Source organism: Sturnus vulgaris, chromosome 9, assembly GCF_052056855.1.
Source record: "Sturnus vulgaris isolate bStuVul1 chromosome 9, bStuVul1.hap1, whole genome shotgun sequence".
In the NCBI taxonomy this organism is placed as follows: Eukaryota; Metazoa; Chordata; class Aves; order Passeriformes; family Sturnidae; genus Sturnus; species Sturnus vulgaris.
Window position 1 is genome coordinate 6,321,868 of NC_142251.1, and position 14,013 is coordinate 6,335,880.

Consider the following 14,013-nt stretch of genomic DNA (forward strand, 5'->3'; position numbering starts at 1 on the left):
CTTGTCCCCTGCTCGTGTGAAGTTGTTTGCTCTCTTCACTTCTCCTCTGCCCTTGTTGCTCAGCTGGGCTTGTTTCCAAACCAATTACATGTTTTGCCATGTAGTAATAGCACCTTCTGTACATTGAGCTGTATCTCAGATTTCACAGGAGAGTGCTTTTGCTATTGGTTTTAGAGATCCACTCCTGACATAACTCCTACTCAAGGAGTTGCTTTGAAAATATGCTAAAAAAATGCCTTTGCTGATCAATTACAGCCAGCTGTGGTTTGACCTACAAATGTATCATGGTAAAAAGATTTAATTTACTTGGAGATCCTTTTGTACCTTCATCAAGCCCTGGATTGTCACAGAAGTGTCTCTGAAAAGTGATGTGTTTTGTAGAGCAGCTCTGCAGCCTATTTTTGCTGGAGCAGGCAGAATTCCTCTGAGGACTACTCACAAGGGGCATGGTTTGGCATAAGGCTGGAGGTGCTGGGATTCTTGGAATTTTCCATGAAGAAGCATAGAGAGATGCTTCAGATTGAATTAACAGGAGTGGTCTTATTTAGGTGCTTTAACTCATTTTACAGAAACCAAAATACTCATTTCAGTGCCAAGTTGTTATAGAAGGACTACATTTGCTTCATGCCCTGCTGAGAGATGCTGGCAGGAACTGTTATCAAAGACTCCTTTTCCCCTTAGTCATTTAATAGTAGCAGCTTCTCTTTTATTCTGTGCTCTCTGAGAACAGAATAGGAAGTGATAATCTCCTTGGAATACAGCAGACACCTGTTTGATAAGTGGTAATTGCATTATTCCTGGAGGATTATCACCGTGGTGCTTGTTTCTTTGTAATGAAGCTCCATTACAAGCAAAGCAGAACTTCACTAGAAGATACACATTCCAGGTAAGAGAAACAGAAAATAGGAAACAATCATCCTTTTTAGAAACTCATTTTTAGAAGTCAGTAGCACTGTGTTTTCAAGAGCTAGCATTGCAAAAATCCAGTTTCTCAGAAAATGATATCCATGAAGAAGAGGCAGCATAAAAATCCTGTCAGTGTTTGAAGCATGTTTTTGGAAGCTGTTCTGCTAGCACAACTGCTTGAACTGTGCCAAGGAATTATATAGTGCTGGAAACATCCAGGCACTTCTCTGCTTGCCATCCAAAGTGTTGTACAATGTTGTGAAGTAAATGGCATCCCACTATAGACCAGAAATGTGCCAAGTATTTGGCTGATACTCTTTGTGAATGCAAAGCAGTTCCCGAGGTGTATCTGTGGATATCTGTGGGCAATATGTGATGTGGATGAATTGTTAGCTTATACTGTTTATTATTTTACTTGTTCCTGAGCTTAAAAACCTGTTAATGGTTTTGTGTCTCTTCTGAATAGTGAAAAATAAGTGGTTTGAGAGCAGACTTAGTAAAAACAATTATTATACTGTCTATATTCCATGGCAATTATATAGTTACATAAAGAAAATACCAGAAATTTAACAGATTGTGTTGGGACATAAAAGCCAGCAAATAAAACAGGACAATTTTGAGGTAAGGAAATACAGGAAGACAGGTTAACTCTGTTGAGTGTTTTTGCAGTTGTTATAAGTCTGAATCCATGTTAAGTGCAGTGGAATTTTTCATGTTAGAGTATCAAAGGTAAGAGAACACAGTACCACAAAACACTGTAACCAGATTTCAAAGCATGTGGTCATCCACAGAGACCACATCTAACTGATGGATGAGTGAACACTGGCCTTTCCCATGTTTTCAGGTGCTAGAGGGATTCTTGTTCTTTTTTAGTTATTGACCTTTTCTTTTCTTTAACTTGATCCCTCTTTCGAAGGATGCTTTGACTACTAAGATTTATTGTCACCCAAAGACAGTCTCTCTTTAGCTTAGGGAAGGTTGGGAATCCCAGTTTATCTGTGAATAACACTCTGTTAGTTGTAATTTATCTTGTTTTAGTTAGAGAATTGTGTTTTTCAGTCCCAGAGACCTTCAGGAATGTACAGTGAGTTATGACCTGTTCCCAGGCATGTGTGTTTTATAGATCAGTTCACACAGGTGTACCTATTAATAAACTCACTGAACCAATTTACATGCATATGTTTTAACCACTGAGTAATTAGCAGAAGCATTGCTGAGGAACTGGAAATTTGGGAAATGTGTCATTATTTGCATATCAGTATAAAGCAATTACTAAATTAAAGAGTGCACGTTGTGACAAACATGAAGCTCCTTTACTGTTGCTTTGTCAGTGCACATTAACATCAACTTGATGTGAAAGCCTGGCTTTCTCTGCATGAGCTAAAAATCCTAAGGCAGAAGTACACAATGAATCACCCAGAGTTTGGAGGCTAGCACGCTGAATTGCCTTGGGGTTCAGACTGAGGAAAGAAAAAACTCATGTAAAAGACCATTGAGAAAACGTATCAGTGGAAAGTAATTAACTCAAGATCCACAATTAGCCTCATGGTCTATACTTAACTGTGTTCCAGGTCTTTCAGCGTTTATTTAATTCTGTTACCCTGTGTTTCAAATAGCTGCAAATGGCTTGGCAGATTTTTCATCCTTTTTAATATTTACAGTTTTTGTCTAACAAGAAGAATGAGCTCTGTAAGTGATCATGGGTATTTATTTCAGTCTCTCAAGTATATCTCTTTTTTTAGCAGAATCTAATTCTACGAGGAAATATTATTTTCTTTTTGTTTCCTTAAATATATTTGTGGTTTGAAGCAACATTAAGTACTACAGTAGCTGTCCTTCTGCTTTAATTCCTAATTTGCCTAACTAGGCTCAGTCAAATGAGAAATAATCAAAACCGGGGATAATTTTCATTCAGCCAGCAAACGAGAGGGGTAGATGCACAGTAACACGGCTGCTGATTAACAGGGGCTGTAGCAAAAATTGGCATGTGTGTTCAACCAGCACACCAGGGCTGGGTGTTCCCAGAGCACCAGGCACCACCTTTTCTCAAGCTCACAAGAATCTCGTTGTGTTTTGTGGAGCTGCCTTTGGAGTGGTTGTTGCTGCAATGCCAGCGTCCCTGGTCTGGTGTCTGAAGGACACAAGTGACCTCCTCACTGTGCCATGGATCTCCTCCAGCCTCCCACACCATCCTCAAGATAATTCCAGAGCTGCTTCACCACATTTCTGCCTTCAGCACATGTAAAGATCTGCCAGGATTGTGCCTTCCCATTCGCAGTGAAATAAGATACATATGCAGCAGCCTTTTGGAATTTTGGAGAATTAACACGGCAGTCTCTTAATCCTAATCTAAAGAATTTATCAAACTTTAAAACAGGAGTATTTGTTCAGACACTTTTTTAGCCCTTACATTCGGAGCTTTTTTAACTTTTGGGTTCTGTGCTTTAACTCTATAGCATTCCTTTGTGGTTTTAAGCTTCATTATAGTTCAGAGATCTACCATGGGAACATGACTGAAATCCTTGGAATGAATTTCCTACAACCTGTGTTGACAGGTTTAAATTACGTACTCTGACACTGTTCTTGTGGCTGGATTAGAAACTTTTTTCAAGTTAAACCTGCGATAAGTAATTGTCACAGCGCTCTGGCACAATGCTAATTTGAAGTGACGTGTCCAAACTGGCCTCAGTAACATGAAGAACCCTAACAGGTGTGAGGGGTGGATCTTCCCATGGGCCCTGCTGAACTTCTAACAGGGGAAAAATAGTAGAAAAAGTGAAATGAACCTTGAATAAAGCTGTCAGCAGTAATTATCTCAACAACACTTTGTGAGGAGTTAAAATAAGCATTACTGATTTATAACCTGAACACACTCCACCCTAGAGATGTTTTTTTTATCCAGTTAGTGTTTAAAATGCAACGTTGAATACCTGTCAAGGGTTTTTTTTTCTTTTTATTGGAGATGCATAATGAAAATGAAGTTATTTTCCAGAAGAAGTTAATTTCAAGGGCTGTCAAATTTTTTAAACTCTTCTGTTCATTTTCATATTTGTGCAATAGTTTAATAAAACAAACAAACCTCAAGCATACTTGATTGTTTTTCCCAGTTAATGCTATTTGATGTCAAAAGACAAAGTGGCTAATGTGGAATTACATCCACTTTTATTGTTATTCAGGGAGGGAGAAGGGCTTACATGGCAGCAGATGAGCTTTGGATGTTTGATTTCTTTTTTTTTATTATGTACTGAACTTGGGTAACAATGTCTAGTTGAGCAGTACAGACTGAAGAGAGCCCTTCAGTCGTGGGTAGTAAATCTTTGAGTCAATTAATTGCATAATCAAAAAAAGCCCTTGTTTCAGTCAACTAAAAGAATGTATTTAATAGATATGCTTTTTGAATTGCAATGTACCTTCATTTTACATTGGGATACTTGCTCTTTGTTGGTGTGATAACACTTGTTTTATGTTCACGATGTATTTTAGTATGGATAGAAGTAATTTTACTGTCTGTTACTACTGGAAAAATACTTGCTAACTTTTGAGAAAAAAAATAAGCCAAAGGACAAACATTAATTCACAGAAAATCTTTAATCTCTTGAAGCTTTAAACATAACTTTTAACTATGAACATACAGGAATTCTTAAATCATGTATCACTTTGCCTTTGTGAGATTATACACTGAAAAGAAGAGATGTTATTTATTGAATAGTTATACAGTGACAAGTGATGGGTTTGGAAGTGCTGACCACCTGTTTGTTCCCAAGGAATTCAGTGAGGGTTTGTCTGAGCATAGCAGGCTGCCCACACACTGTTAATAATGCTTGGGTAAACACCAGGAACTGCAGCCGTGGCAAGAACAAGCTCATATGGAAACTCTCTCATGTCATAGTGTCATTCTTCTTGAAATGATGGGACTTTGAGTATCCTCAGAAATGGCATGAGTTGCTTGGGAGTCCACCATCTCCTTCTTGCATGGATTGGTTTCTCTATTTGGATCTCCAGCCAGGAAAGAGTGTGGAGCCATCTGATAATCTCTAGAGAACTGCAAAAGATTGCCAAAGTTCCCATTCTCTTATTTCCCCTGCTTCAATATTCACATGCAAGGATTGTGCTGAATGCACTTAGAAACCACAATTTTATTCAACTGTTTGTTTTATGAAAGCTTTCTACTCTTGTATTTCAAGCACAAACACAAAACTTCACTCACTTGCTCTGCCTCTCCCCTCTGCATTGTACACTTGGATTTTTCCTGTAGGCCACAGTAATTGCTATATCCTGTCCACCATACAAATATTCCTTGCTTTCCCTTGTGTCTTCAATCTCGAAAAGGATAGGTTACATAAGGAAAATGGAAATGTGAGTGAGCCTCAGCTGTGGAACAGCCTGACCAATCTAGCTGTGATGGTAAACAGCAAGAAGAGTAACTTATTATCTAGGTGTTCCAACTAAATTGGTTAATAATTTGTTTTGTCTTATTACCTTACCTACTGTCAGTGCACTTAGGCAATGAAAGCATTTGATCCCTAATATATAAAATGTATACAATACCTTATATCCAAGTCCATCTATATGCATAGAATGTTTGATTGAAAAACAGGGACAGAAATGTTCCTTCTCAGAGTTTATCTTCCTTATCAAAGTTTTAGTTCCATCTCAAACTTCATATAGTTGTGTTCAAAATGCAACTTTTTTTCTGTAACTTCAAGAAAATCCATCCATCCATCCATCCATCTGATACATTGGCATTTATCATACTCAGGAAATTACCTTATGCTATAATAAAAGGTCACATAACAGAATAGTAAATTTAATATGAAAATTGAAATGCTTGACAATGCTCTTTGCTCAGCCCTCTATCCTTATCCCTTCTCTTATGTGATGAGGGGGAAAAAACCATCACAGTAATTAATCAAATGAGAAAAAGGATCAAATTATATGGGAGTGAAATTTTCACACAGGAGATACCTGCCAGTCATTGAGTATTTTGCTATGGGCACCTCCCTTAAGTTATTTTGAATAACTGGGTGTTATGAAATGTCCTTGATCATGTTTATTTCTTTATTCTTAAGCCTTATATCAATGAATAAACCAGTAAATGGAAAAGGTAAGCAACTCACATTTTGGGCAAGGTGAAATGGCTGTCACATTGAACCAGGATTAGGTTTCAGTCTGTAGGCAACACTGCATTCGTTTCTGATTGAGAATTGTTTTGTGTGATATGTGTGTATTACAAACCCCCATGTGTGTCCTGCAGCCTGCTAAGCAACCTTTAGGAAGAGCCCTTTTAATGGGAGATTTATGGGGGAGAGTCAAGTATTGGAAAACATGCTTTTTACTTTGTACACCAGAATCTTGTTTGCTTACTTTATCTCTGAGTATTAAAAGCAGAAAATGGATTTTCTTCCCCCTTACCTCAGTAGAAAATCATGCTATGAGATTTCTCCTATTTAGTTTCCTGTTGAAGCAGATTGTATACAGTCAAATGTGATTCTTTATTAGAAGTTCAGCTACTTGAATAATTGGACTGTTTCATAGCAGTGAAAGTGAAATTACACAGAAATTGCATTTCTTGTTAGGATCTTTTTATATTAAAAATCCAGAAGGTTTGTCCACTGCAAGGTTTTGGTTTTGGCTTGCCATTGTCAGATAATGCCTGTTGCTTCACTTGCTGTGTGTGTGTAAGTGAAATCTGGCATCATTGATAGAATCTTCTCCTTTGTGTATGGATCAAGTGTTCTCTGAATTTCTGTCCAATGCTTTGTAAGATTTACAGTTTGACCTTTGAATTTCTGAGAACAAATAATCAAGAATTTCTACTTTATGCCAAAAAAATAGTATTAGAAAATATTTTGTCATGGAAAAATACCTCTCCAGTGAGTTGGAAAGAATTTGTCATTTGAGTAGTTCAAACAATAAAATTACCTCGTTACAGTGACTGATAATTTCTCCTTTTTCAGTGGTCTTTTAAACAGCCAAAAGCTGTTTTTTAAAAAAATTGACAAGTACTGGGTAGTGCAGCTGAAGGGCTCCATTTAATAACTTGTCCTGATTGCCAGGTAAGTGTCTGTATGTTCAGATATATGCATTAATGTACATTAAAGCAAATCAGAGTGCCCACACACTCCAAAACCTCAAAACCCTCACTGCTCTTGCAAGAATCAAAAGCTTAACAAAGAGCACAAAATAAACCAGTATTCCTGCCTTCTTTAAACATTATACTTGCTTGTTCTGAATAGTTCTTGTTTATGAAAAGCTTTATCCCTTTGCAGAGGTGGGATCCTTTGATAGCAAGTATCTTTTGAACAGCACAAGCTCTCAATAATTGAGGATGAGGAAGAATGTCCCATTCTTTACAGATTATTGCTTTTAGCTGGACACTTTAAGTGTCCCAGCTGTATTCTGTAAGGCATTAGAAAACTCTTACAACTTCCTTCACTTTCCTTATTAGGTATGGTTGCCATTCAAATCTCTTTTGAGATGCTGTTTTTCTCCATCAGTGTGTGGCTGAACATGAGGAAGGCCAATTTGTCATATCCAATTACTGCTTTCCTGATGCAGTCCATCGAGCTTATAATTTTTGTATCAGCATTTCTCAGTGGAGTGAGTTCTGCAGCTGGAGTTCTCTGCTGGTATCGTTCCTTCATGTTCCTTCTGCTGTTTATCTTTCTCACGTCTTCAGCACCTTGATTAAATATCTCTGGACAGGTACAAGAGACTGAGTTTGTTCCTCCATTTGTAATGTCAGAAGTCTGCAAGACTGGGAATTAAGTTGTGCCAACAAACTCTTTCTAGAAGACACAAGGTTTTGAGAATGTAGGTTTGTAATTTTTCTTAGTATTCTGAGCATGAGATGGCAGCACTCTGTAATTACATGCTCTCAATGATTTCTTGCTCTCCTGCAGGCATATTTGTATCATGAAATGTTTGGCAAAAAACCAGTGGGTTTAGATTTTTCTGAATTATATTTCTAGAAGCTTCTACATAAAACTAATACTTTCTAACATGAAGAATTATTTATTGTTTAAAGCATCTGGTCTCACTCCAGATTTGGCACGTATTTCTGGGTTAATCTGGAAGGTTGACAAAGAATCCTGCATGTTTGGATCAGAAAAGATGTTGCTTAACTTTATCCCTCGATTGCTAATGCTGGCAATTGAAAAACAAATCATCTCACACTGAGCATTTACAAATAGTATTAGTGTCTTAGAGCTGGAAAGCACAAGTGAGCACCAGACTATTTCTTTCCCCTCTAAATTGTTAGATTTGTAGTGATCTTTCTCTTAGTATGCTTTCTCTTTTGTATGCTTTTAGTCCAGGTTGTACTTTTCTGAATAACGGAGATACTGAATCCATTTAGTATCTCTGCTGTCTCCTAAAAGGAGACTCTCCACAGCCACTCTCCCTGAAATGTTTGAAATCTTGAATTTTCTTGTCCTTCTCCTTAAAAGCTATAGGAAACCAAATAGGAGACTACTTAAACTTTAAATAAGCACAAGCTTATTTATGTCTAGTGTTGGACAAAAGATCTGGCTCTGGAGTTACTTTGTGCAAGTAATTTTCCTTATTTCTGATTATGTTTCACTTTCCACCTCACGTACCTTTTGATTCTGAGACAGTTGATTTGCACGTGCATAGGTTACCTGCCAAAAAAAAATTATTTAGTTTTGGTTTAGTTTATTATTTATTTCATAACCTATATTTAGCTTGTCATTCAAGCACAAGTCCTGCAAATGTATTTTCAGTGTGTTTTCTTATGCATCTGGAAGCCATCCCATTCACCATCCTACTCTGGTACCCACATAGTGGTAATTTTCATGCAAAAAAAGAAAAATTCAGAAAAATGTCTGGCTTTTGAGTTTTTTCCACGGACAAATGGGATCATAAGGTAGAGAATATAGGTAGTCAGGTACTCAGGCTAAAAAACAACTTTTTCAGTTATGGGGTCGGTATAAAGATTTTGTTCATTCCCATGGGAAGGTGGCTGAAATACAATGATAATTTATTGCAATGATAATGTTCTGCATTTCTGTTTGGGAGGTGGCAGGCACAATATTCACATAGAAAATCCTCTCCAAGAGCAGTGTGAGATCTACAGTCCTTGCCACTGAGACACTCCAGTGGTGCTCCCATCAGTACCTTGGCCTGCATTCACAGTGCTGAGCTGCCTGGAAAAGAATCTTTTGCTTAATCTTGGAGTTTTTATGATTTCCAAAATAAAGCTTGAGCTTTTGAGGTGCAAGAGTCTTTCTTTGCAAGAGAACTCTCTGTCTTTGAATGAAGATAACTTGATTCTAGAAGAATGTTAATGCCTCCCATTTATTTTGGAATGAAGGCATAGCTGCTATTTCTTTTGCAAAAAAAATTTCTCAGAAAATAAAAAAAGCAAAGGGAAGGGCGATTTCTCACACCAATGTGCACAAACCCCCAACATTCCAGCAACTGTCTGGAGAGTAGGATGAAACAGGCTCTGATGTGGAACCCCTTCTGCTGTTAGCTCGTGTTTGAGAGACGCTTTGACACTATAATATAGGGTTGCAAATTGGAATTGCAACACCCTGCAATTGGGCCAAGTGATGAAGCAGCACAATAACTGCCTGCTTGATCTTACCACTCTCTTTAATGTGCATGTAAAAGATACCAGGAGCCTTTCCAGGCATCTGTCAGGGTATTTAATGCTGTGAGAGAGGGAGCTGGAGTCTGTGTGTGGTTAATGTGTGTGTGTTTTGCCAGCATTTCATATAGTGTGATAACTACAGGGCAAAGTTTCAGGTTTTATAACAGTTGGGTTTTGTTTATTATTAAAAGCTTATAAAAATAATAATTGAAATGGTGGATTATTACTGTGAATGCAGTTCTTATACTCTTGTCACAGGAGTTTCATAGGTAATTGGTCTAGACCTGTGTGTCGTCTCTAATATTTCATTTACTCCAGAGTATTATAATTCACTTCCTTTAAGATGATTGCTGGGCTTTTTACACAGCTAAACTTGTGTTTAACCTTGCTGTGAGAATGTGACAGTAGGCTAGTTCAGACAGGTTAACATTCATTTGGTAACCAGCCTGCTTAATCAGCCTGCTTCAACCTGCAGCAAATTAAATCTTTGTGAGTTCTAGCAGACAAGTGAGAAAGTCGCTCTGAATTATGTATAAAAAATAAATGGGGTATTTTCAGTGCTCATGGCAGTAAATGAAATTTAAGTCTTATGATTTATTCTTGGATTTTTGTTGAGAATGATTAAAATGTATTTTACCTTAATGTTTTTACAGTCCAATTAGGAAAGTGCTGTATTTCTGAAATGTATAATGCAAATCTTTCATTATGTGCCCTGCAAAAATACTAATAAGTTTTACAAGATCTAGGTGTTTTTCTGTCATCTGTGTGTTTCATCTGAAGGAACCATTAGAAATGATATTTGAAGCACATAATCAGGACTATCCTTCTTCACATCACTGAAAATTGCATAGCGTTAAATACTTTGTCACTGCCAAAACCATAATAAATTATCTTTATTTAAGAGCTACTCACATTGTAAAATCAGTCCAGATAGGTTTTAGATGCTTCTGAAATTACTGTTTGTGGTCATCAAGCTCACTTCTCCTGGACTAATGTGCTCTTCAGAAGAGGCAGGAGGATGGGCAGAAGCTTTAAATGCAGGGATGGCACAGGTGGCTCTGGTCACAGAGTGGACAGTTCTCATTTTTAAGCATTATAATTAGTGCATTTTTAAATGCAATATAGGACTAGATTTTCAAATATTATTGCTTTGTGTTTGCAGACATCATAATTATTTGGTCTTTCAAATGGCAGTAGAATTTTTCTAGTGGTAGTTCTTAAAAACTGAGATTTAGGCATACAGCAAGGGGCAGAATTGCTGTTTCTGTTGCCTCTGACTACTGAACATCCATCCTGTGGACTGTGCTGACTGCAGTGTCACCAGTTTGGGTTGTGTGTGTCTTTGTTCATATGAGGAACATGGTGTGCACCCTTGACATTTAAAATGACCAAAAAGGAGAGGAAATGTATTTTTTAAGTTACCAATGTGATTGTGTCTATTGCAATGTCTGCTGATAAACAGATCTTTCAAAATACAATTTTTTTTCAAGATTATTTAGCTGTTTTTAATTACTTGTATCAGTACTTAGGATCTTTAACAATTACTTCTTGATTAGCAATAAAAAAAATCTACGTTTACATCATCAAAGCATAGCACTGTAAAAGCTGCCATGTACGGTAACGTTTCAAACTTCAACTGCTTCAGGACAAAGTTAACTCAAGGCACTTTGGAGTTTGCAGTTCCATGGAATTTGTTTTGATTCTCTGTGCACATACCTCAGTAAAACTCAGTTGATGTTTCCTTGAATATTTTAATGTAAGGAATCATTTTAGTTTTTCTTCTTAATATGTGTTTAAATAAGACAGTCTTTAATTTGAATCTCTAAACAACCTTAAACTCTCCCCCCTAAGCTTTAATTGAGACTGTGGCTTTAATGAAGAACTCTTGCTTGCTTTGTAGATGACTTTAGCTGTGTCAGGACTGACTTTTCCTTGCCATCGACTCACAGTTGGAAGAAGATCTTCACCTGTACAAACAAGGGAACAGTCAGAGGAGGTAAGGACATCATTTTGGGTTTTCTCCTTTATATTGGTATCCCAAATACCAATATAAGAACCACCATTGTATGGCTTTTCTCACTCTTGTGCAGTTGGACCAGCTCTGGTACCATTAGATGGAACAAAATATTAAATTCGGATAAAATTTGCTCAACTATATGTATGCAGAGATTCTTCAATAATGCATTTTACCACATAATATTTCTGTCCACCAGACTTCTGTTAAAAATTACCTTTGATAATGCTGTATAAAATAGTAAATTAAACTGCAATGTGTTACGTAGTTATAGAAATTTGTAAGTATTTGCCACTGTGTATATATTTTGTATTTCACTGAAAATGTCTGAAATAGAAGCTTACAGTGGATTTGGGGTTTTGTTTTTATACAGCAGTGCACTGATGTTCATATGGTTAGTGATAGTGATGGAGATGACTTTGAAGATGCTACTGAGTTTGGAGTTGATGATGGAGAAATGTTTGGAGTAGCATCATCTGCCTTGAGGAAATCGCCAATGAGTAAGAGTTCAATTAACTGGAGGTTGTACAGCAGAGGTGAAGGCAGAGAGGTGTGAGGAGTCTGCAGAATTAGAAACTGGAAAGTGTCTTTTGGTAGGAATGGTAGAATTGTTTGAATGTCTGCCTGATGGATGTATCAAAGGAAAATACTGCACACAGAACTGGCAATGATAAAAGCACCTTTCTGTGGAGGGATTTTTAACCTTGAACAATGATAATTTAAAGTAAAATTGATGAGTAACAAAGTCAAAGAAATTGTGATCTCTGTCCAAAGGCACCTATAGATAACTAGATTTCCACGTCCCTGTTTTTGAAAATTCTACAGATTCTATTTTTTATTAATGTTCTAGTAATTATACTAATCAAGTTTCTCAGTGATTATTTGCCCTTGAATTATGAAAATGATTGAGCAGGAGAAGTCAGTTATCTCCCACATGCAATTCTTGCATACTCTTTATTTACTTTAGGCTTTCATTAGTGTTACTTCATTAGAAGTTTTTTGACAGCAAATATATTTAATAATTTTGGAAAACTAAAAACTAAAGGTCGAGCCTTTCAAGCCTTAAAGTAAGTCCAAAGTGCTGACTCTGAGCAAGTGATATATCACATTACACTGGACCTGAGGATTTCACTGTTTGGAAAACCTGAATATATTAGTGAGACCCTCTAGAAATTTCTTGTCTTTCGAAAGGTTCTTAGTCTTTTGTGAAGTTTATGTGGTCTCTTGGTAACACTTCAGTAAGCTGGGAACATGAAATATCTGTGCAGTGAATGTGTTTGCATATTACAACCTGTTTCCATAAGGTTGCATTTCTTTTTTTTTTTTTTCCCATTTTTTTAAGTGCCAGAAAATGCTGAAAATGAAGGAGATGCCTTATTACAATTTACAGCAGAGTTTTCTTCAAGGTAAGCTTAGTCTATTAACTGTGCAATTCTTATCACAAACTGAGTTAAAGTTAGTAAATAATGAAAATAAAAATAAACCAAGTGTACATGTTTTCTTGTGAGATTATAGCATATTTAGACAGCCTAATGGAATATAGCATGTTTAGATATCCTAATCTAATTTATTTCAGTTCTAACTCTGCTACTAGAGCTGCTTCTTAAATAAAATTATTTTTCAGCCCAAGCTGGAGAGGTTGATTTTTGTCTTATTTATTTTGTCACTATGTAGTGCCATTACTTAATTCTGTAAAGGTCCAGAAGGATGAGAAAGACTGGTTATATATGATAATTTTTATTATGATATGCAGGAACAGAAAAGCTGAAACTGATTAATACTGAAAAATATCTACATAGTTGCTGTAAGAGTTTTCACAATAGCAAAGTGGTTGGATAAATATAGACTTTTAAAAAACATATAAATTCTGAATTTTTAGAAAACTTTATACTACCAAATCATGCACTGTTAAACAGTTGCTTTGTTTCATTGAATAGGTAGAAGCTGCAAAGTAATGCAAAGTTTATGTGCCTTCTGTTTTCACTCCTGTGATGAAATACTCCTTTATGTGTATGAGATGCATTAATGTGTAATGCAAGAATAGCTTTCAATTAACCTTTAAGGATATAATACAGAGAGGAAATAAATTATGATTGAAAAATTTTATAGGAAATTGTGTAGAACTTAATTTATCTACATGTGTAAACAGAATGTTTTTCTGATAAAGTTTGTGAGGTAATAGTCCTTTACTTTGTTTTTCAATGTCAGAAAACAAATGGGTCCTAAATATTTCCTTTCTGTCCTTTAGAAATGTAATACTTCATCTTTCTAAAGGTTTGGCCAATGCATTATATTTACAGAATATATGAAAAGATAGAATATTGAAATGACTTGATTTTGTAATTTTTTATTAATTTTTTAATTGGGAATTTTATCTCTAATAGATATGGTGACTGCCATCCTGTTTATTTTATTGGATCATTAGAGGCTGCTTTTCAAGAAGCCTTCTATGGGAAAGCTAGAGATGTAAGTGTGTATT

General features: G+C 36.3%; 1 protein-coding gene across 1 annotated transcript in view; it reads left to right on the plus strand.

The window, feature by feature from the left end:
- The window catches only part of FAF1 (Fas associated factor 1), a 152,808-nt gene that overhangs the window by 87,683 nt on the left and 51,112 nt on the right, over positions 1–14,013 (plus strand). The window contains exons 9-12 of the mRNA XM_014870659.2: positions 11,421–11,516; positions 11,908–12,034; positions 12,877–12,940; positions 13,919–14,000. Coding sequence (XP_014726145.1) covers positions 11,421–11,516; positions 11,908–12,034; positions 12,877–12,940; positions 13,919–14,000 — 369 coding nt within the window. The remainder of the gene's footprint in view (positions 1–11,420; positions 11,517–11,907; positions 12,035–12,876; positions 12,941–13,918; positions 14,001–14,013) is intronic.